Source organism: Lepisosteus oculatus, chromosome 11 (genome assembly GCF_040954835.1).
Source record: "Lepisosteus oculatus isolate fLepOcu1 chromosome 11, fLepOcu1.hap2, whole genome shotgun sequence".
NCBI classification, from domain to species: domain Eukaryota; kingdom Metazoa; phylum Chordata; class Actinopteri; order Semionotiformes; family Lepisosteidae; genus Lepisosteus; species Lepisosteus oculatus.
Window position 1 is genome coordinate 33851151 of NC_090706.1, and position 24505 is coordinate 33875655.

Genomic DNA, 24505 nt, shown 5'->3' on the forward strand with positions numbered 1-24505 from the left:
ACCATTATTTGAACTTGAAATTTGAGCCAAGCCTCTTGGTACCTGGATAAGGATACCCATGGGACTGTGCCATCTTATGTGACAGTTGTATTACCAACTGCAAGACCTCAGAAGCTAAGCAAACCTAAGCCTAGTCAATGGTGGAAGGACTCCAAGGAAAAACCAGGTTGCTATTACTATTAGTGGTGCTGGGTGACCAGTAGGGGACACTCTACCATTTGGCCAGAATTGACAAAACTATTGCCCAGGGATGGTAACTCAGGACACTGTGCTACGGAAAAGTGCCAACTTTAAAGTGGAACAATAACAGACTTCCTAAAGACCCTAAGGCACTATTCATGAGAGTAAGGGGGTCAGGGTAATCCCAATATCATGGCTGCTTCTCTTTGGGTTTATCCAATTTGACCTATTTACAGCTCCCCTTTATTCAACTGGTGAAGCGATTTCTCACTTCTCCTTATGAGCTTTAGAGTGGAATTGCTGTACCACCAATGAAATTACCTGCAAAGATGTTACCAAGGTAGGTACTACACTTAAGTGCTGGATGGAAAGGGTCTCTTTCTCTTAGAGAAGCACCTTTTCAAACAATTTCTTATTTGCTGGAGTATTTACAATAGATCACTTCTGTAAAGAGGCGCGTAACTGTGGCAATGGTGTCATGTTCAAAATGTATATGTTAAACTGACGTTCTCTGCTCCTCTTTTTTATAATCGCATGCAGTCACACACAGTAATCTACTTCATGAGTTGTTTTGCAAAGGCTGCTCTTCAAAAGTACAAAACCATGACAAGGCAGCTTGGCATTTTTAAATGTCATGTGCCTGCACTAGCACGGGCACCACAATGAAAGCCTTTCACATCAATCCCACTTCATTAATGCTGGGAAATCACAAAAAAAGATCTGACTCATTCTCTGCTTTAGGGATGCCCTAACATGACCTGAAATTATATAAAATCATTATGCAATTCAAATTTGTTCAACAATAGTTGAAATCGGTTCACCTCATGTGGCAGTTAGAAACTGGAGTGCTAGTGACTCAATTGTCCTTTTACAAAGAATCGTTAAGAAAAAAGTTTTTCATACCTTCCCCACAAAACAGGTTAAAGGTCTTTGTTTACATTTTTTCATTATAACTTTATTACATTTATAGTATATTTAGGGTTAGGTTGGTACTCCAGCTCGTCCTGCAGTTTTAAAAGAAACCAGACCCTCTCATTGCTACTGTTTATTTACTTCTAGGCACCAGTTTTGTTAAGCATTGAGGGCCTTCTGGTACACACAGATGCCACTAAGAACAAGTCTCTAATTTAAGGTGGGTAGATCAATCAATTTAATCTGGACCTTACTTAAGGCACTGAACATAATAAAGATCTATTTTTTGTGGAGCCCTAGAAATTAACATTAACCCTTAGGTTTCAACACCATTAAAATATACAAAACATAAAAGAATTAAGAAAAAGGATTTATTCATTTACTCTCTCAACTACCACTTGACATACACTATAAGTTGCCAATATGTATTCAGAGTGAGAATTTTGTACTTCCTCTTCCTGTTTAGTAGTTAGTAGACACCTGCCATACTAAAACAGAGATAGCACTGGCCTTCAAAGAGAACGTCTTTCAATCGAAAAAAATCCTTGTTTCTAGAATCCATGTCAACAAAGGCTCCAGAAAAAAAAAGAATACCATAGTAATGAGGAGCCCCATCTTTCAAACAAATGAAACAAACCGCATCCATCAATGTTTTATTTCTCTGCAAAACATTCCACAGATCCATTTATACAACTGCATTTAAGTGTCCCACCAAATAAAAAGACATCAACTCTGAAGAAATTATGAATTTTGTGGAGACAAAAACAAAATGGTAATAGCCCAAACTCAAATTTATTGTACAATATTTTATCTCAAAATTCCATCTATTATTCTATTTGGTGCATGATTAATGTGTTAGGAACTGGTAACCGACGTTCCATAATTCCACAGAAACTCCGTGAGGAACAGCACACATCTATGAAAGAGTGGATGAATCAAGGTTAGGCTTTAGAAATAGGAACTGAAATACATGACCACTTTAAAATAGTAAACCATATTTCTAGAACAAGGGGGGGGGGGGGGGGAACCTCACCTTGGTTTTGTTTTTTTACCAAGAGCTTTTCACCAATCCAGATGTTTTTATAACTTTTAGATATGCCTGGACTCTCCCAATCCTATCAAACTGACTTGGAAGAAAAGAAACAGGTTGATGGAGAAATAGAAAGCTTAGGCCATCAAATTGATCTGAACTTGGTTATTAAAAATAAATTAATGAAAGTAACAAAACACCATGTCAGAATGATTTTAGTCTGTAGCTCTTTCGGTTGAAGAGCTGGTGGTACTGATGTCCTCAATATCTCCATGTGAACACCATCGGTTCTCAGAAGAACTACTTGGAATGAAAAATAGCCAAAGAAGTTCAGCCACCCCTACATCTCTTCATGTCAAATTATTTTATTTTTGTGCAGTGGGATAATTGGTTTCTTTGGACAGTAGCAGACGTATGACATGCTGCCAACAATGTGTGCCAATCATAACTCTTTAAAATGTTATTTCTTCAAGCTGTTAAATTCCCCCAGAACAAAGTTTAGCATTCCATAAATATGAAACTGAGAGCAATCCTTGGTATTTTTATTTTAGATTTTTGGACCATCTCTCAATAAAACGTGACTTTTTCAAAACAGCTTTCCATTATCAGATGCAGCAATGCAGCCCGAGCTGTACAAAGTAAAGGCCTGCTCCTTCTATTCAAAAGGCTGATACCCTGAATGCTGTAGATGTTAGTACATCATGGCTCATCAGTAACATCATTAAAAGTAATAAATACTGCACTTTGCCTACAGGAAAACCAATATCAAAATATTCATTATCATAATGTATACAAAATGGAATTCCATTTGTAATACAGCAAATAAGAAGAGCAACTTTTATTCAGTTTTGAAGTCAGTGCAATCAGTTAAGACATGACAGAAGAAAAAAGTGTTTAGTAGCTGGCCAGGAGCAAGCACTGAAAGCCCTTTAAAATCTGCAGCCCTTATACCAAGACAACTGTGACCTTGTTCTGGAGAATAAAGTGTTGGGGGTTTAGGATAACATTTCAGATTCTTCTCTGCGTTTATCATCACGAATAAATGCAGGATTAAATAGGCTTGATGCCTGAAACTCAGAAAGCAACCAGGCACTTCTGTGTTGGCACCTTTTATAGCCAGGAAATTAGATCACAGGATGTGCACCAAAGTACTCACGTAGGAATGGGTAGTACCTTATGTCAGAGGCGGAACAGTCCTGGAAACTCCCAGATCAAGTGTATGCTCTTCATACAGATTTGAGGTTTGAACGCTTGGGTTTAACATCTATTCACATCAGCATGTAAGCGTTTAATTCACCAGTTGCTGACTTTTCATCTAAGGAATGCAAAACTTTATTTTCCTTTATAGACTGTATACTGTCCCTCCATTTTATCTAACTAAAAATATTCTAATACTAACAATGATGGAAATGAAAATTAAAAAATAAAAAATGCTCAAGAAGTAATATATTAAAAAAAAACATCCTCTCACATTACATTCAGGAACTCATTCAGAAATCCTGGCCTTCTTGAATAACAAGGCAGCATTTTCTAACCTAAGGGCCCCCAATTGAACTCCCTTTAGTCTGAGCCATCACAGGCCTCTGAACAGTAGAAGGAAGACCACATTTACCACAGAAAGTTCTGGACTGTAAAATTAACAGAGCAAGTATCCTTAATGGGCTATTATAATTAACAAATACAGACCTGAATGAACACTTGATCCAACACAAAGAAACGGATCACAATTTCAATTCACATATCAAACCCTGTTCTCAGGTTCAATATATGCAGTATTTTTAGACGATACATCTGAAACACCCCTTTAAATAGACGTTAAACAATCCAGTCTGTGTTCATTGATTCATCCATCTCAAACAGGGGAACTTAAGATGTGAAACCTAGTGCAGGGGTTTGGTATTATCTGATGTCTTGACTTTCATCCAATACAAAAAAATGTAATTGTAGTGTTCATTAAAGCACAAATCAATACTGTCTGTTCTTAAAAGCTATGGGTGAAATGGCAGTTGTGTTGGGTCCCAAGGCTAGTGTCAGCTGCATTATAAGGAATGAAATAGTTTTTGTACAGCCAGTCTCTACTTTATCATTAATCATTGCCACAGTTCATGGTCACGATTGTTTCACTCTTAAAAACATGTTGCTGCTGTTTTGTTGCTGCTGTGAGATAGTCCAGAGTTGTGGTAGCAGAAGGCTCCCCGGGAGCTGCATGAACCAGGGTGTCCATCAGTCTTTTCTGGGTTTTCTGTTTCTGGGAGACTGTCTCAGGACATCCTCTTTTTTCTAGGAAAAAGAAATTCATAAGGCTCAACATTTACTCACAGAACTAAATACAATGGGCTATTCTACTTCACCATGTAATTGCACATGGAGTTTAAAAAAAATCTCCTTCCCCTTACCAGCTGTTGCAAGCTGCCACTGCAGTGAGTTAGATGATCAGAAATAAAGACCCAGCTTTGATCCCCTGCATTCCTCCAGAACTATCAGGATCATGTCATGATGAAATACAAAGATCTGTCCAGACCCCAAGGATAGCTGACCTTACAGTCCCTTTTTAGTTTATTCACTATGACGACCCCAATCTCCAGGCATGAATGCAGTACTTTTTCGATTGGCGACAGCAGACCCAGAATACTTTTCTGTTTGAGAACTGCCTTTAAGAGTACTTAAAAATCAGAGGGCTGTGCACAACAGAAAGTTAAATTAGAATACCATCCTGGTACCTGGACAGAAGTCTGGATTTCAATAATAATGGGGAAATTAGTTTGTTGATGTCACAGTGTCTTTGATCTTCTTTTGGAACTCATCATAATATGTTAAAAACAACAAGAAAAAGCAAAACTCATTTTTGAGAGGTTCCTCAGCTACCTTGGCAGTTTTATCAGCATCACGTTCTTCCCCTTCCTCCTCTTCCTCCTGGCTGTGCTCCCCTGCGCCCTCTTCTCCATCACTCTTCTTCTCCTCTGTTGTGAAGAGGTAAACACACGTTCAATCACACCCTGGACTGGGGAACAAGCCCATACCTGGCCTTCAGGCTAAATAACTGAAACTCAAATTACTGTGAATTACAAATATGGAACACAATGATACTAGTAAATGTTATTGGGAAATGAATAGTGGAAAGATATCGGCATCTACAAAATGTAATGAAATGCCAAACAAGGTGGAAACAGCTGTCAAATGCAATACCTGCCTGTGTAGGACCATTTGCAATTTGCAACTAAAGTTCATTCAAATAAAGCAGCAAAAATAATGGAAGGTCTTGCATATACCGATTTATATTCACTTTAGAAATGAGTATATTAAAACAAATAACTGTTAAAACAATAACAACTCTTAGGCCTATAACATATCTGGTTCAAAGCCAGCTGTTGCACAACACAGCTGATATATTTTCCACAAAGCCGCCAAGATTCACTGCTACACCCCAGGTGACCTAGAACACATTTTCGATATATATACTAAGTGTGAATCGAGACTAAAGCCCAAAGATGAATGAACAGGTCTTGTATTCTTTGTTCTGACCATCACTTTAATAATTAAGCAAAAGGCTGGATTATTATTAGCCAGGAAACAGTTTTCAACCGAGTCTGTTTAGTTTTTACTTTAAGACATAAGCTATCTTACAACTGAATAAGTGAAGAAAAAAATCTATTTAATATCAGCAGCAACAGCTAGATTTTGAAAATAGTCTTACCTGGTTTCTCCTCATCTTCCTTTTCTTCCTCCTCACCATCTTCCTTTTCTTCCTCCTCACCATCTTCCTTTTCTTCCTCCTCCTGCTCGTCCTTCACATCAGGCTGGGGCTCATCCGTTTTTTTGTATTCTGCAGCAGATGGCTTTTTCTAGGCAAGAGGGAAGACAATATCTCAGTACGATTCTGCTAATAACAGTTTCAGATATTTCCCACAGAAATTCACAATTGGAATTTGGTAGCTTTTCGCACAGTTATAGATTTAATTTTATTAAAGAAGAATAGTTCCTAATCTCACTTCTTAGAACCCAATGTCTGCACTCTCACTTTAGTACAAATGCATTTTACATTCTGATTTGCTGTTGACAGATAAAAGAATAATCCATTCTAAATAAGTACAAAAATTGAAGAACACAGAAACTGTTACCAGGCACAATCCATGTGCAGTTTTGCTACACAAATCTTGAGATGCCCAGGGTTTTGGAAAACCACCAACAGAAAAGTACAATGAAATGCAGTATCCAAGACTCAAAAGTGCTTGTGGGGACAGTGTCCGACAGCCGACTGCCATGCAACACAGCCCACCTTTCCAGAACAGCAGAAGACAACCACGAGGAAGACAGGCAGGGCCACCGTGAGGATGTAGATCACCCAGAGCCAGGGTCTCTCTTCCGCTGCGGACATCATCTGACCCACCAGACCAGGCTATGGGAGGAAAGACCAACAGTGTTTAAGCAGCTCTCTCCAAAGGGTACACTGAACCCAACATTAAAAGGTAAGAAAATGGCAGTAGCCACAGTTACCTGTACTTGTTCTTTGTTTTAAAATAGTACTCCTTAGGTACATGAAACTGTACACTTATTATAAGTGTAAGAGTGTGACTCCTAGGGTTTGGACTATCTATTGAGCTGGTCTGTCTATGAACACTGACACAGACAATTCCAACAGAAGAAATTGGATACAACAGGCTTCCTATGATTAACCTTAGTTACCGAGATTGTTTAGCTTGTTGGCCTTCCTTTTTAACAAGTACACAGGAAGCCCTGGAATGTCTGATGCAGAGGTTGAAAGACCTGAAACAGCTGTGTCCACATTCCTGTGGCTAAACATTATGTGAACAGTGCAGCTGTGTATTCTAAGCATATCAATAGCATTTTTTCCTAAATACCTCAAATGTAAACTTGTAATACAAGCTAAGCAAATTGTTTCAACAATCTAATTTCTTTGTCTTCCCTATGTAAAAGAAGTTTATAAAACAAGATAGATATGCAATTATGAAATGTACATTTGCAATAATCTGCAAGGCTCAGATAAAGAGGAAAACATGTTGAGCTTGAATGTTGCTAAATCATAATTTAAAAACGAGTATCTTCAGTAAATGTATTTTCTTATTAGGTTGTCTGTTTGGCTTCAGAGAACCTAAATAGATCTTTTAAAAACAACTCAAACACTTTCACTAGTTCTAACAACAGAAAGAAAAACACAGACGATGGGCCTTTAAGATAGGCATGAAGAAAATTCTAGGAATTCACCTTGAGGTAACAAGGCATTTGTGTTGTAGGAATTTCATGAAAGGCAGCCAAAGTACTGCTAATCCTTTCCAATCTAGAATGCTTTCCAACAATGGAACTACTACATTAATATGAGCTTGACAGTACTCTGTCAAGATCTCTATTCCACCTAATCCATTTAAACAGTAACATGTGCATCTTTGTAGAGAATGACAGCTGCCAAACCTTAAAACCTGAGCAATAAAATTTCTACCAGAAAATGTGTTAGTAAATGTGCTGCTTGACAGATTTAAAGTGTTTACAAACAAGAGGAAACCATCTGATAGTTTAACTGATAGTAGTTAATTGCCATTTTTTAAAGAAACCAATTACTAGTGTTGTATAATTTTAGCATTAACATCCCTTGATTTAAATTTTGCCCTATATATATTAGGTTTCTGCTTTTTAATTGCTTCTGTATATAGTCCAGTTTTGAATTTTATCAACCTTTTTTTTAAATTTCATTTACAGTGTTTTCAAATCCTTAGTTTAATAATTTACAGTATATCACTGATCTAGATTCTGGAATAAAGAACAGAAGTCCTAGTATAGATCGCTGTGGTACTCCACTAATTACATCACATCACAGAATTCACCCCTAGTTGTATCCTTTATTTTTAATCAAACAATTCTAAAATCAAACATTCAATTCCCTGAATACCTACAACAGCAATTTGACAATTAATCATTTATGAGGAATGTGATCAAAAGCCTTCTAATATCTAAATACACCATATCAAACAAGTTGATTAGGCAACACCTACCTTTTGTAAATCTATGCTGACTTGGGTTTTCCTAGCATATTATTTTCATATAGATGACCCTTTAGCTAATTATAAGCTTCTATTACCTTACATGTAATAAACTTACTGGGTCTATAACTACTTGAATAGAGTTCCCACTCTAATTTATGGATGGCTACTATGCTGAGCAGAGCACAATCCCAATTTCCTGACTAGTCAATGATTTTATTTAGCCCCCTTTAGTCCCGGAAGCTGCATATCATCTTTACTTCTCCCCAGGAAGAGCCTTAAGCAGGGATCAAAGACCAACGGCAGAGTACATTCCAGGCCATCGATCCTGAAGGGGTGCTCACCTCTGCAGCTCCCTCGGCGGCCTTCTTCAGCCCCCAGCCATCGTTGGCCCACTGATCCGCCACGGCGCGGTCCGAGGAGATCATGAAGTTATCGAAGAAGATGTCCGAGGACATGGACCAGAGCTCCAGCCCAACAGCACTGAAGGGCGTCATGCGGAAGGGGTGCAGATCTTCAAAGAAATCGGGGTTGGGGATTTTCCTAGGTTTCCACACTCCCTAGAGGCGAAGATGACACGATGGACAAGACCACGATTAAGGGAAATTCAGTTTGCATTCCTTTGAGGTCATTTTTCCTTTAGAAGAAGACAGATCCTTTTTTTTTTTAAAGAGGTATAGTTATCAGATATGTCCCTTTTTTCCCGGCACGATACCTGGTAATTAGGGTTGTCGATCATGGGCGCCTTCCACTTGCCCTTGTAGTTGGGATTGTCAATCACGGGTCTCTGCCAAACACCACAGCCAGGGGCAGTTTCACATTTAGGGTTGGGGATCTGAGGAGCTTCCCATTCACCATCCATATCCTCATCCCTAAAACAAAGAGGAAGCATCATTAATAGGTCATTTCTTTGAAACGCTCTTCACTTGAAAACTAACTAGGACCTTCCGGTGTCCACCAGGATAAAGTTACCAGAAGTGGTGTATTAGGAACAAACCAAGCTATGGTTTTGTTAGACACTGAGAGTGGCAAATAGTTAAATAAGGCGATATAGAGGGAAACATCAATTTATGATGCCCTTATCATAACACACAGTATTTCATTGAAGACAAAATAAGACCTTTTGTATTCTATTTAAAGCATTAATAAAATGCCCAGCAGAACAAAGAAAGATGTCCCTAATAAATTGCTAATGTGAGGATTGCAGTTAATGTTTATTCAACCAGATACCACTGGAGTAATGCCACAATATATGGCAGCAGCATCACAACTTTGTAGTCCAATTTGATCAGATCTCAGAGACTAAGCAAGACTGGTTTTCTAAGGAAACCCAATTTGCTGCTGTAATTGGAACAGATTTTCCAAACCAATGTCCTAGTGTGCTATGGAAAGCGTGTCCTTTGAATGAGAAGGTAAACCGACATCCTGACTACTTGTTCATGAATGATGCCATGGCACATTGTACGAACAGGGGTGTCAAACCTCAGTTTTCTGGGTGGATGCCACTTCAGGACAATGTCAGGTTTGTCTGAAATTTCCCCCTTACTTCAAACGGTTATTTGAAGTAATTTACCTTGGAAAGAGCAATCTCTAATCCCCTGGTGATCCGTACACCCCAGGTTAAGAACTACAGAGCAAAGCTCTAGCAATCTGGGCAAAGTAGTTGGCAGCTGAAACCCTCAATAGATGGGCAAGTTTAGGGATAAAGGGCTGTTCTTCATATCTGAAGAAATTTTTATTTCCTTTTTGTAAGCAGAATTTTTTTGGTATTTTAAACTGGTGTTTAGGGTTTTTACCTTTGGATGGAGAAAATATCCCTTAAGTTAAAACAACTGGCATGACTGATTATTATAATTCAACAATCGCCAGACACAGCATGCCAAATTTTCACTATAGAAGAATTATACATGTATCCCTAGCTTCTAGCTCATTGTATTGCAGAAGCACCTATTAGAAAAACAGTTACCAGTCCTCAGGCTTGATTGCATCAGGGTCTGAGACGTATTCTGGTTCATCATCTAACCAGCCCTCTGGTTTTGTAGCTTCTTCATCCGGGATCTTTGCTGGAGCATCTTCATCCCTGCAGGAGCAAACCGATCAATACAAAAGCCCACTTGCAGCACAGACCAGATTAATTTCCTATTCATTCTGATCACTAGCATTACGGATAGGCAAACAATTTATTAGAAAAACCCGAGCATCATATGAATGAAGCAGATTACCCGAGTCTTAAATCAAGTACTTTTTCTTTTCCTGCTCAGATAAATGAGAGGTTTTCACTTCATAGATGCCAAGTATGCCATCTTCAAAGGAATGGCAAATTCAGTATTTTAGAAAGACGGAAGACAAATGAAACTGTACTAATGACTACTTACAGTAAGGAAAAAAATCCTATTCAAAAATACTCTTACGGGTATAAAAGAAAAACTCCCCTATCAATTTTGCTTTCTTCCATACTTTAAGCCAATTTGGCAAAAATGTCCCCCCATGTCCACCCTGGGCTAAAGGGTACTCACCAGTCCTCAGGCTTGACTGCATCAGGGTCTGGGATCTTGGGCCTCTCATCCCAGTCTTCAGGCTTCCTGTCATCAGGATCTTCAATCTCGGCAGGGGGGTTGACTGCAGGGCTCACGTCATTCAGGAGATTCCCACTATTTACGACTGTCTGGTCGATGAGGATCTCAAAGCTGTTGTCTGGGTTCAGCACTAGACAAAGCCGACACAAATACTGAATCTTGCAACACTGCAACAAAAGCTACAGTCAATAAGACTCATACTGTGAACTGCCTAAGTGGTCTGCACACCACACAGTGGCTCCGAAGGGGAGGCAGACCCAGGGACAACTATCTTTCAGTATTGGACTTTTCTACATTCTTCATGTGTGCACTACGAGAAACCTTTCACGCAACAAACACAAAATTGCACGAGCTGGATTACTTCACTCATTCTAAGAGCAGGCATGAAAAGCCATACCCAGGGTGTAAAGGTGGGTCTTCTTATCAGTGTAGTAGGTGCGGAGGTCTGCGTCAGGTTTCTTGGCATGCTTCTCCTCATACTCTCCTGTTTTGGGGTTCTTGTGGCGGAAGATGAAGTGCAGCTTGTAGTCCTCTCCACATTTGTCAGGCCCAAACATAATGGTGTATGGGGTCTTATCCACAAACTGATCCTGTATACAGACATTTAAAAAAAACCGAATTACACATTGGACAAACATTTATATGCAAATGCTGATTTCTTGCAGCTGTTAACATTTCAGTGCACGCTATAATATAAACTGAATTATAGAGCTTGTCACTCTAGTCTGTTATCCAAATGAGAGAAACCTCCTATTTGTATTTAAGGAAGAAGATTATTCTTGGTTTTTTTTCTTTCAAGCTAACTTGTAACCACAGATCTATGATAAAGAGGAGCTGAAGCCCCAAAGTTTTGCAGGTAACAACCATCCACCACTAAGCATTTGCCCTGTTACATGTTTTTTAAGCTAATGAAACTAGTGCTTTGCACATACTCTACAGTTGGCTATTAAAATCAGATGTAAACTTACTTTCTAAGTATAAATACAGTAGTTTCATTGGTGCTGCTCACCAACAGCTATTCTTGTGACCGTACTCCTACAAATGACTTAAAAACATGAAACAGCAGCAACACAATCTGCCTGTGCAGTATCTTATGCATTACTGTCTCACTCATGGGATTCAATCCACAACAAGTTTGAGCTCCTTCAAGAGCACTGATGGGCACTTACAGCAGTGTTACCCCACAGGACCTACAGAAAACTTGGGGAAGCATGTTACAGATGAGCTTCTGCCAGTATTGGCAGATGTAATGTCTGTCTCACTAGTGTACCGTTAATGCTGGACACTAGTGCACTTTGATTAATGTATGAACTTTGACCAAATTTACAGAGGTTTATTTTAAGGCAGAGAAAATAGCATACCAAGATGCAGAACTAACTTCTAAATAGACAACAGTTTCTGTTACCATTATACAAACTCACAGGGGTTGAGCTCTTTAAAAAAAAAGCTTAACATCCTGCAGCCTGTTAGATTAGATTTATTAAAGTGTGGGAAGTGCAGGATCGAATTTTGTAATGCACATACAGCACTGAAGAGGTTCAATAGGGTTTTACTCATAACACTTTAAACAACTGTCAAAGCTTTTTTCTAAGCGAATGTTCAATCCCCTCAGAATAAAGATCTCATGTTGTGCATCACAGAAATTGTTACATACCTGCAGTTTGTTTTAGGACTTTATGAAGAATAAAGAGAACATTCAATGCTTTGAGTCTTAGCCTTTTTGAGAAGGCTGACTGGAAATAAAAATGGTTTGGAAGGTAGCAGAACATATGTACTTTACAAGTACTCACCAAGTTCAGATCAGGTGTTTGGGAAAGGAGTTTCACATAAGCCCCACCACAGTCAATTCCAGTCTGGAAATTTACCTCATACCTGGGAAAGGAGAGGAAGAAAAAGATCTCATTCATCAGGGGATAAATTACCAAAGCACCAATTGTTCAAATCGTTGAAAAGCACCTGCAAGCAAAATAAATACAACATGACTGAAAGTCCCTTGAAGTCCAGTTGCCGATAAATTCCATAGCGCCAATACAAAAAGAAAATTAAAAAATATTAAAGGTTAAGGTATATCAAGTACGGTTTTCCTTAATGTACAAAGTTTTATTTCCTCTGTTCAGATAAAAAAAAATACAGCACAGTGTAGTTGCTTTCATTCTATTATTTTGCATTTTCTCCCCACATCTCCATTAGCAGGCTTGTTAAAGGCAGCAGGGTACCTCTACAGCAGTGTAATAAGGTGCAAGCTCTCAAAAAAAACTGATAATAAAATTATCAGTTCTTATTGGACTGCCTGAAGGAGCTGAAGGGTCACTGCACTACCCAAGCTGTGGTCCATGACATCACATACAGTGTACGCTGACATCTGTAGAAGAGGCTTCTTGGAAAGAGCACCAATCTGCATCTTACCAGAATTACGTTTGGTCTGAAAACAACAGACTTTTTTGGTGGTACTGACTCTCATCTCAGCCTATGTCCACTACTGGTAATTCTGACTTAATACAAGCTTATTACATTTATTTCATTTCAGATTGAAGATACCATGCCTTATTGAATACTGGAATCTGTTCAGACTGGCGCTGGGCTCTTTTCCAACTCTGCAACACTATTAGACTCCACTGTCTTCTGTTTAAGCTGAATCAAATAACATGATGACGAAAGCCATTAGCACTGAACTGTAACCCTGCCACAGGGGTTGTAAGGCTGCTGTTTTACTGCTTGGTTTTGGCTCGGCTCAACAATATGGCCACTAGAACCGGATCATGCAAACTTCACAACTAGCTTGTGCCAGTGGAAAATGAGGTTACTGATTAAATATCAAATACACGGGTATACCTGATAAAGACACTGAGAAATACAACTGCCTTATCCATTCTGTGCCACTGCCGGTTATTTGGTGGCCACTTACTGAACAATGAGGGGCTTGGTGTCAAAGACGAAAGGCTTCAGGAGTTTGGCGGAGATGGCGTGGTGTTTGGCACGAGACTTCAGGACGAGGCCTTTGTCTCCAGGGAGTTTGGAGTCGACCATTTCTTCCACTTCCCATTGGCCTTTGAAAAGAAACATTTTCTTCAACCTCAGAACACTCTTCCCATAAGTCTGATTACCTACTTGGCTCTGAAGAATAAGCTAGCATGGTCATGAAGATTCATTTAACAGCAAAGAATGTGATGAGCAAGAGAGTGAACTGCTTCTTTACCATCTTCCTATCCCTTTAAAAAGGAATACACCTAATTTATTAAATAAAACAACAGACCAACATGAGAGCATGACAATTTTATGAGAAATGAGACAGAAAAAAAAATAATTGTATCTCTTAGGTAACAAAACGCAAATTAGAAAATCCTTTCATGATGACAGACCGCCCTATGTAAGGTAACAGCACATTAACACACACTTCTCTTATAGTGTGTTACTTAAGGAAAAGGACTCTTTTGCATAGCAAAGCAAATTATCACCAAAGTCTTACCATCGTACTTTGCAATTTCTTCATCAATACCCTCCTTCTTAGCTTTTGACAAAATCCACCTGAAAGGATAAGATAACGTTCATTTTAATCAAGGGTACAGACATTATACTGAGCTCAGCAATATTTTTTACTTCTCTCACGATCAGAAGCACAGACGAGACATTCCATTCTTTAAACAGAAGATTAACGGATTTATCTGCTTAAAAAACAAACATTACCATGATATTAAATTTAATAATAACCTTTTGCCTGCCTGCTAAATTAATAACAAATGAGGACTTGTGTTTTTCTGGGTGTAGAAACTTGATCTTCAAGGTGTATTTTATTGGCAGTTCATGCCTGTATTCAAAACCAAGTTAAAAATAAACACTTGCTTAATATTTTTAGGTACGAAACGAGTGAAAACTAATGCTACTAAAGTTTATCAGCGCAGTGATGACTAACAGGGAGGTGGGCACATTTCATAGGTCTGCTATAGTCCAATAAAGTATTGTATGCTACAGAAGGGAAGATGGCAGTCTCAGAGAAGAGTATACTGACGCCTGATAAACCTGATGCTGCATCACAGTTTAAAAATGATGTGTCAAAAAACAGCATCTTCAGGCCTCAGAGTACTATTAGTTGCATAGTTTTTGGATCCTTCAGGCAAACGCTGAGGATGCAGTAACAGTTAGTGTGAGAAAGAACAAAAGGTATTATCATCTTAATAAGCAGGGTATAATGGTTGTTTTGGGCATTTCATTCTCTTCAGGCTTGACCTTCAACATCTTAAATTACTCACTAATGACTCAAAAGTAAAATAATAACAGGTTTCTTTCAATGCTATAATTATGTTTAAGATGCAATTTTGCAGTACATTGAACCATGAAAGATGTGTTTATATATATATATGAACAGTTAATGGTTTAATCCATGCTGAAAAGATGCAATATATGTATACATGTATTAAAAATGACATTTGCGCACAATTGCCAGTTGCTTGTTATAACTTTCAGGTCTACCAGATAGCACTGCTGACACTGCAGTATTACTCCTTCATCTTCCACAGTGTACTACAAATCTGATTTCCGCTAATACATTTTAAAAATATATATAATTCATACTGGATGCCAAAGATTCAAATACCTGAAACTATAGAAGTAACAGCTATTTGATACTCCCATTCTAATTAGGAGGAATGTTACTTAAAAGTACACCATTTATTTATGTCAGGTTATTATAAAATGAAATGTGTAAGGTGTTCCTTTTTCATAATTCTGCACGAGATCTTTTCAGTTCAATAAGTACAGTACGATATAACGGTCCTATAGAGAGGACCAGGAGAACCAAGTAATATTAAATAATTAAGTAATATTAAAGTAACATACAGCGAGAGCTGCCTCAAGTGACATCTTCTTAGAGGAAAGGATAGGCTGGTCTGATATCGGAATAGATTTCAAAATAACCCTCATAAACCTCGTGTTATTGTTTCTTCCACTAACCAGAAACTCAGCTAAAACCTTTCATAAGTGTTACCTTTGCCCACACTGCATCACTGTTTACCGGATCCCAGGCTTAAATGTTATTAAAGCACAAATATTCTCACCCATCCAAGGTTCCTCTGTCAAAGGACTCAGCAAAGTAGAAATCGCCGGTTGCAACAGGAGCCTCATAGGTTACCTAAAGAAAAGGGAAAAGATGATTCTCGTTATTCAAACGGCCCTTCTTCAATCCCCTAGTGAAGAGGGAAGTGAGTAAAGGTACTAGAGCATAGCTTGCCACCTTTACAGCCTAGGTTCCAGTAAGTCATAGATATTAAGCATTAGTTCAGTAGTGTATATGTAAGAATGCACATTTATGATGATACATTTAAATTTCTTCTTGTGTGTACTGAAAACCTAATTAAAAAAAAACAATTAAAAGAATAAATGAGTAAAAACAAAATCTCTTGATTTAAGAGGTGTCTGTTCACTATGAAATTCAGATTGTCTGGGAACAATATCATCTATTATTGATGTTTTCAGCTCAATTAAAACATTCAGTTCTGAAACTTGAACGGACTGAAATGCTTCATGGGTTGTTCTCCCTAAGCCTGGAAAGTCAATGAGTGATTTCTGTCAAACTAGTCTATCACTCTCTATTTGAGGAGTTCCCTGTTAGCTCTGTTCTGTAATAAATGGTAAAACCAAACAAAGAACTGTCTCTGTAGCTCACAGACTGAACTTTTCACTGTAAGTCACAAAGCTGCGTCGTCACAAAACAGTTTGTACTACAGCTGCTCCTACTGACTGGGTGACTGACTGGATTCCCCCACCTCTCCTCGGCTAACTCACCTTGGGAGCAGAAGGGGGGCTGGCCTGCTTCGGCTCCTCTTCCTCCTCCCCAGCTACATCGAGATCGTCCTCCACATCGATGTCTGTATCCTCGCTGTCGGCCTGGACCAGGGTAGAAGTCCAGCCTAGGGCCAGCAGTAACATGCACAGCCTCCACTTAAGCTCCATAGTCTGTGGAAAGGGAGGGAGAGAAGCCATGACGGAGGGTGGAGTGAGGGAACACACCCAAGCAGAGAGACGGATCCTGGCACACGGTCTGATCTAAGAATGGACACTGAATCGCAGCCATAGAGTTCTTGGCTCCTCACAATTTCGGGTGCTGCATTCAATCCCCCAAGGCCCCTCCTCCTAAAAAAACCTTTACAAAAACAGTCACATCACCACCCTCCCCACTCACAGGAAGAAAAGGCTGGTGTTGGTTGGTACACAGAAAATGTTATCCCAGGCCCCCCACTACCTCTGGTCACCATGACAACACAGTCCCTGGGATCTGCAGCCTCAGCCTGTTTTCCTAATGAGATTAAAGCCCAATGAGATTACGATCTAAGCACACAGACCTGCTCTCACTGCAATTACAACAGCCAGGCAGCTACACAACTACTGTATCTTGTTTGTGTTCTCACCAACAATTTAATGCTTTCACTGGGCCACATCTTCACAACAAACAATGCCACCAGCAGCCAAAATATTTGGTGGTGACAGTCTAATGTCACTGACTTTTCTATTGAATTAATAACTGTGTTACAAGAACCAACAGTGCATGTTTTATCATCTATTAAGTGTTTGCTGGAAAAAGCACATGCAAAAACTGGGATGAAAACATGAGGCCTTTTGCGTTTTAAGAACGTAGACTGTTTCTGAAAGGTTTAGGTAACGAGTTCCGCACGCCTGGGGCTGAGGACGAAGAGGCTCTATCTTCTGTTGTGTGGATCATAGTCTTCAGCAGCACAACAAGGCCTGAATCAGCAGATCTCAGATTACAAGTTAGACTACACTCATTTAACAAATCCTTAAAATAATCTGGAGCAAGACCACACACATTGTCACAATCGCATAATTAGAAGAACCATAAGCTCCACTCTGAATTACATAGGGAGCCAATCCAATCTGCACATAATGGCAATGCTAACTAAACATACTGTGCAGTACCACACACATACTGAAGACTCTAGTACATACACTGGTAGATAAGGCATTACAGTATTTTAAACTTGATAAATTAAAGTTAAAAAGCTACTTTAGCATCAGAAAGGCAGTGCGAAGATCTATCGATCAATACTTAGCAAGTGGAATAAAGAAACTTGATATTAAGTTTCTTCAAATAAAAAGAGTTAAAAGTAACACCAAGGTTTCTATTATTTTAACGATAACCTGCTATCGTGTTGCCGAAATTAAAAAACATTTTGAGACACCAACAGGCTCCTTGCTGCTTCAGAACCCATGCATTTTATTCCAGAAGTCCACTGAGAGCTGGTGTGTGGTGAGCGCACTATGGCTGCAGTCGCATCATCCAGGTGGGGATGCACATTGGTGGTGGTGGTGGGGAGTCCCCATTACCTGTAAAGCGCTTTGAGTGGAGTGTCCAGAAAAGCACTATACAAATGTAAGCAATTATCATCCAGAACAACAAATGGCATCCATCATATTATGATTTAATTTTAAAATTAAGCTCACAGCATCAGTGTTTCTTATCTTTCTTCTAGTTAAAGGACTTACTTTAAATTCTTCTCAGGGACATCCTGAATGAATCCCAACACCAACAGTGCCTGAAGGCCCACAGTTTAGAGCTGTAGGCTGAGATTAAAGTCAGGTTCCATCTGTCTTGCAGATGTGAGATTATCCAGAATATCACACATTGGACCATGCTTTAATAACCCAACAAGACCCTTCATCAAAAAGCAGCAAAATATTAACTCTTAGAGGCAAACGGGGTGACTGCATGCATTTGGCTTATGTACAAAGGAAAACAAGTGATTAATGAAGAAGCGAGTAAAGGATTTGGAGTTGAAGGCGTGATAAAAGGACCACAGATCTTTTCATCACCATGCGATTTGAGTCAAACCCAGCAACTGGCTAAGCCAAGATCTTGAGCACTCTGTTAGAAACCAGGGAGAATTGAACTTTCCTACAAAAGTTTGCCCTTTCCGCAAGTGAAACTGCAAAAAAAGCATTGCTGAAGAAAAAGCTAAGGCAATTGTCAGCAAAGTGAAGCATACCTAAAGGCTCGCAGAACAAGACAATATTCCACGTTACTGACAAAACAATCTGTATTTTTTACACTGCGCTTTGCTCAGCTGCATTTCAGAATTAGTGATTTTTATAAGCAGTTTTTAAGTACATTTGGATTTTATTAACATATGCAGAATTGACAATTATGCTATAGCTATCCTTTACCCTCTAAATACTGTGAATTTACAATCTCCTAAGAATATTAAAATGTGAATTAAAAACCGTATTATTACTTAAAAAAACTGAAATATGCAGTATTTTCAGATAAGCTATGTGTTGACTGAGTAGCACACACAAAAAAAAGAGAAAACTGTACAACTGAGGGTAAACAGGCCTATGGAATGATTGAGAAACATTATCAGAAAGAGACTTACTTCCAGAGAAAGCAAGTCTCTTCTAACCTAAGATGAGCACCAATTTGCATAAAAACCATTTCACATTCAGAACCAATGATTTCCAGACATCATCATAGCAACTGTATTAGCATAATAATGAAAATATTTTATATATTACACTGAAAAAAATCTCCTGCAACAGCCCAATTAGCCTTATCACGCTCAGCCCTAGTTCAACTTGATTCCAAAGAATTAAATTGATGGAAGTAGTGGACATTAAAAAAAATGGAAATACCTTGGTAAATGTGACGTTATATACTCAGTATGTAGAAAGCAAGGGTTTCCACATAGGTTTGACTCAAGTGTTAATTAAGCAAATACCATCCTTGCATGCTTAGGGTCAAGTTTAAAAAACCTGGACAGGCCTGGTAGCCCTTAATTATGGCTAGCATGTTCTCATGACCTCAGTTCTTTTGAAATGATTCTCGAGCACTTTGGCAGGAGCTTAAGAGACCAATGTAGCCCAACCTGCTGATGTTTCATGAGCAAGAGTGTCTAAGGTGATCTCAGCACGGAGATCCGAGATAGAAACATGAGAAAAGAGCAACAAAGACAGTAAAAACATATTCCACGATTTTGACGTAACCCAAGGTCAACTGACTGAAAAGCAGCAGTACAGTCTTCAAACTGTGGTACAAGCAGCCAGTTTCACCAAAAATAATCTGTCAAGGTTCCCACAGACAGCAGGTTTGTAAGTCTGGCGTTCATAGAGCACAGGAAATAGACCACCAAGCAGTGGAGAAATAACATGTGGTCAGTTATATTATGCTTCATGATGCTCTCAACAAACAGAAGTGTTCACGTGTGGCACCAAACTAATGAACTCTACAACCCTGAGTACCAGGTGGTTCTGTAATGTTGTGGAGCACATTTTCTTGGCATGGTCAGGGTGAACTCCTTCCCAGAGAAGGCAAAAGCAATGCTAACCGCTATGCAATTGTGCAAGGTGATCATCTTCATCCAATTCTTTCCTGCCTGGAGGAGCATCTTCCAGGACGGGAGCATTATCATCCACAGACCATGTGGTTGCCCACTGGTTTGGTGAGCATGACGCTGCTGTTATCAATACTTCCTGACCTATTCAGTCACCAGATCTGAACCCAGTTGACCCTTATGGGATTTGGGAATGATGTCTGATTTTCACGTGATGCCTGGGATAGCGTTTTCTATCACCATCAACCAGTTGTCAGTTGAATGACTTTCTTAGGGAAGAATGGTATCATATCCTTCCTGCAGAATTCCAACAGACTCTGCCCAAAGTATACAGGCTATACATACTGTAGTAGCCCCTCATCCCATTAAATTCTCAGAGATTTAAATTAATAACTTAAAATGTAATTAAAATGTATTCAACTCAGCAGATATGCCTGCCTGCTACTTAATAACTGTTCTATCATGAATTCCCCTGAGCAAAATTACAGTTTGAATCAGTCCCTTTTACCATCTCAGTGCAAAAACAAACAGCCTGAGGCAGGCAAGCCACTAGAGAAAAGGCTTCTGGGACTGCAGCTGTCGAACAGAGCTCTGCATACAACTATAAACAGAAACAAGCCCAAAACTGTTATGTCATGTTTTAACCATCTCAACTTCCCTATGTATTTTAGTACGCTGTGGTTAAACTTAAGAAGGCCCTGCTTTAAGATCCTCAATGGTTCATGGTCATCACCCTCCATAAATATGGCACAGGCAGGAAAGCTGCTTTTTCTGATTTTTTTTTTATCTGAGGGTTTTTAACAGCTGCGCAGTACACCCTGCATATCAGACAAGCCCATTTTCCTTTAAAAAAAACATGTTAAAAAAAATAGTCAAACAATAAAGGCTGCCTTGGATCTCTCAATATAACAAAGCAAAAGGTAAATGCATTTATAAAATGAAATATTGCAAGTATATTCAGTACAAGAATAACCCACCTGTGCGGTTTCCACCAGCAAAGGTACTGCATTTGTTTCTACTTAAATGTTGTATGTGTGTCCACATATTTCCAACAAACATATGGGGAAAAAAATGATAGGAGAAAAGGAAATTAAAGCCAGTTGCAGACCTAGAATACAAGAACACCAACCATCAGTACCTCCTAAATCAACTTTGTAATTAAAAAGATGGACAAAGGACGGATGACAAAAACAGGAATTACACTGAAAAATATTCTATTTGTTTAAATATCACTAACCAAGTAACACTTGATTCCATTAAATCGACTACTAGAGCACCAAAAAAAAAAATGACAAAGCCTTTCTTTCTTACGGTACAGAACGACCTCTCTCAGACACATCACATCAGCCGCCATCCAGAGAAATGCACACATGCGAAGAAAACAGCGGGTGGGAATCAGTCATTGGGTTTCTCTTGTTTTCTCATGTGCCGTAACCCTATCTCAAAACACAGCTGTTTTCCTGCACTCTAAATCAGGCGAAAGCAAAAAGAGGGCATTCCCTAGGATGAAAATAATATAATGAAGGTTTTAAAGAAGACAAGTTGAGGTTACACATGCCAATCGGTCAATAGCCCAATATTAACTGGCCAGGAAAGCTATAGATGACACCCAGAGCTCTAAGGCTAACTGACATTTGAATTACACTTTCATTTTCTCACGAAAGTACGCAATATCAAAACAGAAAGCCATGTTATGAATGGAAGTTACAATTGTAACTGCATCGACACACTTTAAAATAGTACTATGATTAAGAGAAAAAAAATTAAGGGGGAAGGGTATGCAAAAACAGCAGCACTGGGTCCCATAAAAGTTTAAAACAAGAAACTGGCAGCAAACAAAACAGGCCATATGCAAAACCTTTTGTGTCTACGTTACCTTGAAGCCAAATTTAGCAATGCACTGACTGACGAAGAAAAGGTCTTTATGATACGGCTCCCAGTGTAGGAAACGCCCAAAACAGGACAGCAAATGTCCTTCCCGTAATATTGAAAGCGACTACCGAAATATTTTAAACACTTCCTTCGCATTCTGGTAATGCGGCCTTAATTTGGACGTTTGAATAAAAACTTCATAAAATGGTCTCTCCTTGTTGAGCAACTCCCGCGAAATGGTAACGGTTAAGAAGAAAAAGAAGAAAAAAAACCCGGGCACCTGTTCTGACATACCAAAATGTGTTTTGGTTTCATTTCTCCCAGGACAGTTAAAAACACGTCTGGCTCAAGCAAGCACGACAGGAAAGGTCACCTCGGGGGAAATTTCCGGCGTTTGAACATTTCCTTTGGATCAATCGTTTTGTATGGAAAATGATGTTAGCCCTGTTTAACATCGCCCTCCCGACAGATGGGTAGAAACGGGAAGATAAGTCATGTGGTGAACAGCTAATTTCTACAAGTCCATGCTTTTTTTTTAAATTTATATTCATAGAAGTAACAGCAACACCCCATCATCACGGACTATTCTTCAAGACCCCTCTCAGAACAGTTTCTTTGTTTTTTTTTCTCTAAGATTTCCATTCTCTAACTTTATGCACCGCCATTCGCAAGCCAGGACACAAGTCGAAGTCGATGCCATTCATTCTCGGCGGAGTCCCTGCTCAAAGCCCCATGAACACGCTGCCTGTCCCGGAAGCCCAGAGCGCAAGGCGGGACTACACCCCTGCCAGGACGCCAGTCCATCATCGCAGGGCATATACAAGGATATACAGGGACAAAACCCAAACAAGCCCAATCAGGGCACGCAAACTCCACACAGAAGGTCCCCCAGCCTAAAAACTCACCAATGAAGCAGCAATGCCAACTCCCGTGCCGTGCCGCCCACGAAGCTAAATTCGAACCTGCTCTACCATATCGAGGTCGAAATAGTGCTAGTGAGCGTCTGCTTAAGGCCCATGTGCGTTTGCACTAAATATTTAAGATCACATTCCCCACACCCGAACTAAATTCAGCTGCGAACACCGGCACGTATGATTTACTCAGGAAACAAGAGATCGTCTTGTACTCCACGTTTGTATTAACGATAGAAAAAAAAACAGTTTTTTTTTTCTCAGCTGAATTTATCGATGTCGATTCAGGAAAAAAAAAAGGATATAGAGAACATTAGAAAACCAAAACGAAACAAAAAAAAAACTGTTACTTAGAGGGAGGTCGGAGCCATCTGACACCCAAACTGACAAGATCCTTAGACCCCCGAGAGTAAGAACCGCATAAAGATGCAAAAAAAAAAAGACTAGGGCGTGCTGTGCAGTCTTTTTAAGTCACCCTTTTGCCTTTTATTTTACAGCTACCCAATAGAGTTAGTGTTCCCCCTAATTTCAAACATTAACATTATCTTTCATCTCATTTTACTCACCTCCAGCAATAAGACGTTACTACCTGGAACTACTGCACAATCACGTGTCAGTTACAATGAAGAACTCTGACACCAAATCCCCTCCTATGCCCGTCTATGATTGGCTCCTGAACTCAAATTGTCAACGCGTTTCGGAGAGTTCCGATATATAATTGCGTGTTCCTCCTGTCCATCTTTGCGAAAGACCGCCTCGTCAGAACTGAACCTCGTGGACGGCTCTGATTGGTCCTCCAGCGGAAGGAAGTGAAGAATGATTGGTTGGTGTCATTTCTGTGGCGCAATTAGAAACAGGAAACAGGAGGAAAAAACTAGAAGGATTGTGTAGTGGCAACCAGTTTGGCTGCATAGCGACGAGATTACACTTAAAACATATGAAAGAAATCCAGTTTTTTAAAATTGAAATAAACTTCTCTCATATACCTGTTCCAGCAAAAAGTCCAAAATGTTTGTACAGAAAACTTTTATACAACATTTTAGTTTCTATACTGTTTAATCGTAAATATCTAATATAAAAATTTTGCAAGACCAATGTAAATGAAAATGCCCGCGTGATAAAAGTAAAAAAGATGTTTACAATACGTTACACATCACGTATTTTTGTTCGTGTATAATGCAATAAAATACCAAAATAAATATAAAACACACCTTGAGCAAAAACTGCTTTTAAAATTGATTTATGCTGTAGACCTTCCAGTACCTCAATTTTCTATACCATGCAATTGTTTGAAAATATGCAAATGAGGTACCCTAAGTCCAAGTCTGTGTGATCTAGCCGATATATGAAATCAAGATCAATATTGTTTTTAGGTTGTATCATGCTGATCCATTGAAGCTAAACATTTGAAACTATGGGCAGGTGTATTTAAATCCGAGAACTGGAGGCCCTTCTTCACACAAAGTTTGTAGGAGAGCGGAACATGCTGCACAGCCTTGATGTCGAAGCTGATTTATGGCACCCTGGCTTTATTCATGAAACAGCTGGAAGAGATCTTTGGATCAGTAAGCTCCTGTAAAAAACAATTATTGGGGAAAACAAAACGAATTAGCAAAGGGCAAAATGGCCACCTCTCATGTGTAACAGTTAATATGCTTGTTCACTTTAATTCTTTTTAAGATTATTAGCACTGTTT

General features: G+C 39.2%; 1 protein-coding gene across 4 annotated transcripts; it reads right to left on the reverse strand.

Moving 5' to 3' along the window:
* Window positions 1-1732: 1732 nt before the first annotated feature.
* canx (calnexin) lies at window positions 1733-23485 on the reverse strand. 4 transcript variants are annotated; one of them, XM_069196152.1, is made up of 16 exons: window positions 21338-21395; window positions 21004-21041; window positions 16470-16640; window positions 15743-15816; window positions 14158-14216; window positions 13597-13738; window positions 12482-12563; window positions 11089-11281; window positions 10632-10821; window positions 10082-10195; window positions 8831-8987; window positions 8460-8675; window positions 6399-6518; window positions 5817-5964; window positions 4988-5082; window positions 1733-4402 (listed from the first exon to the last, which is right to left on the reverse strand). In XM_069196152.1, exons 1-16 carry the CDS (start codon window positions 21378-21380, stop codon window positions 4346-4348), a joined length of 1899 nt encoding a protein of 632 aa, XP_069052253.1. In that variant the 5' UTR covers window positions 21381-21395; the 3' UTR covers window positions 1733-4345. The 4 variants fall into 4 exon arrangements, with proteins under 4 accessions (XP_069052253.1, XP_069052252.1, XP_015205400.1 ...); XM_069196151.1 differs by having other exon boundaries at window positions 21004-21044; XM_015349914.2 differs by lacking the exons at window positions 21004-21041; window positions 21338-21395 and adding an exon at window positions 23376-23485.
* Between the last annotated feature and the right edge of the window lie 1020 nt (window positions 23486-24505).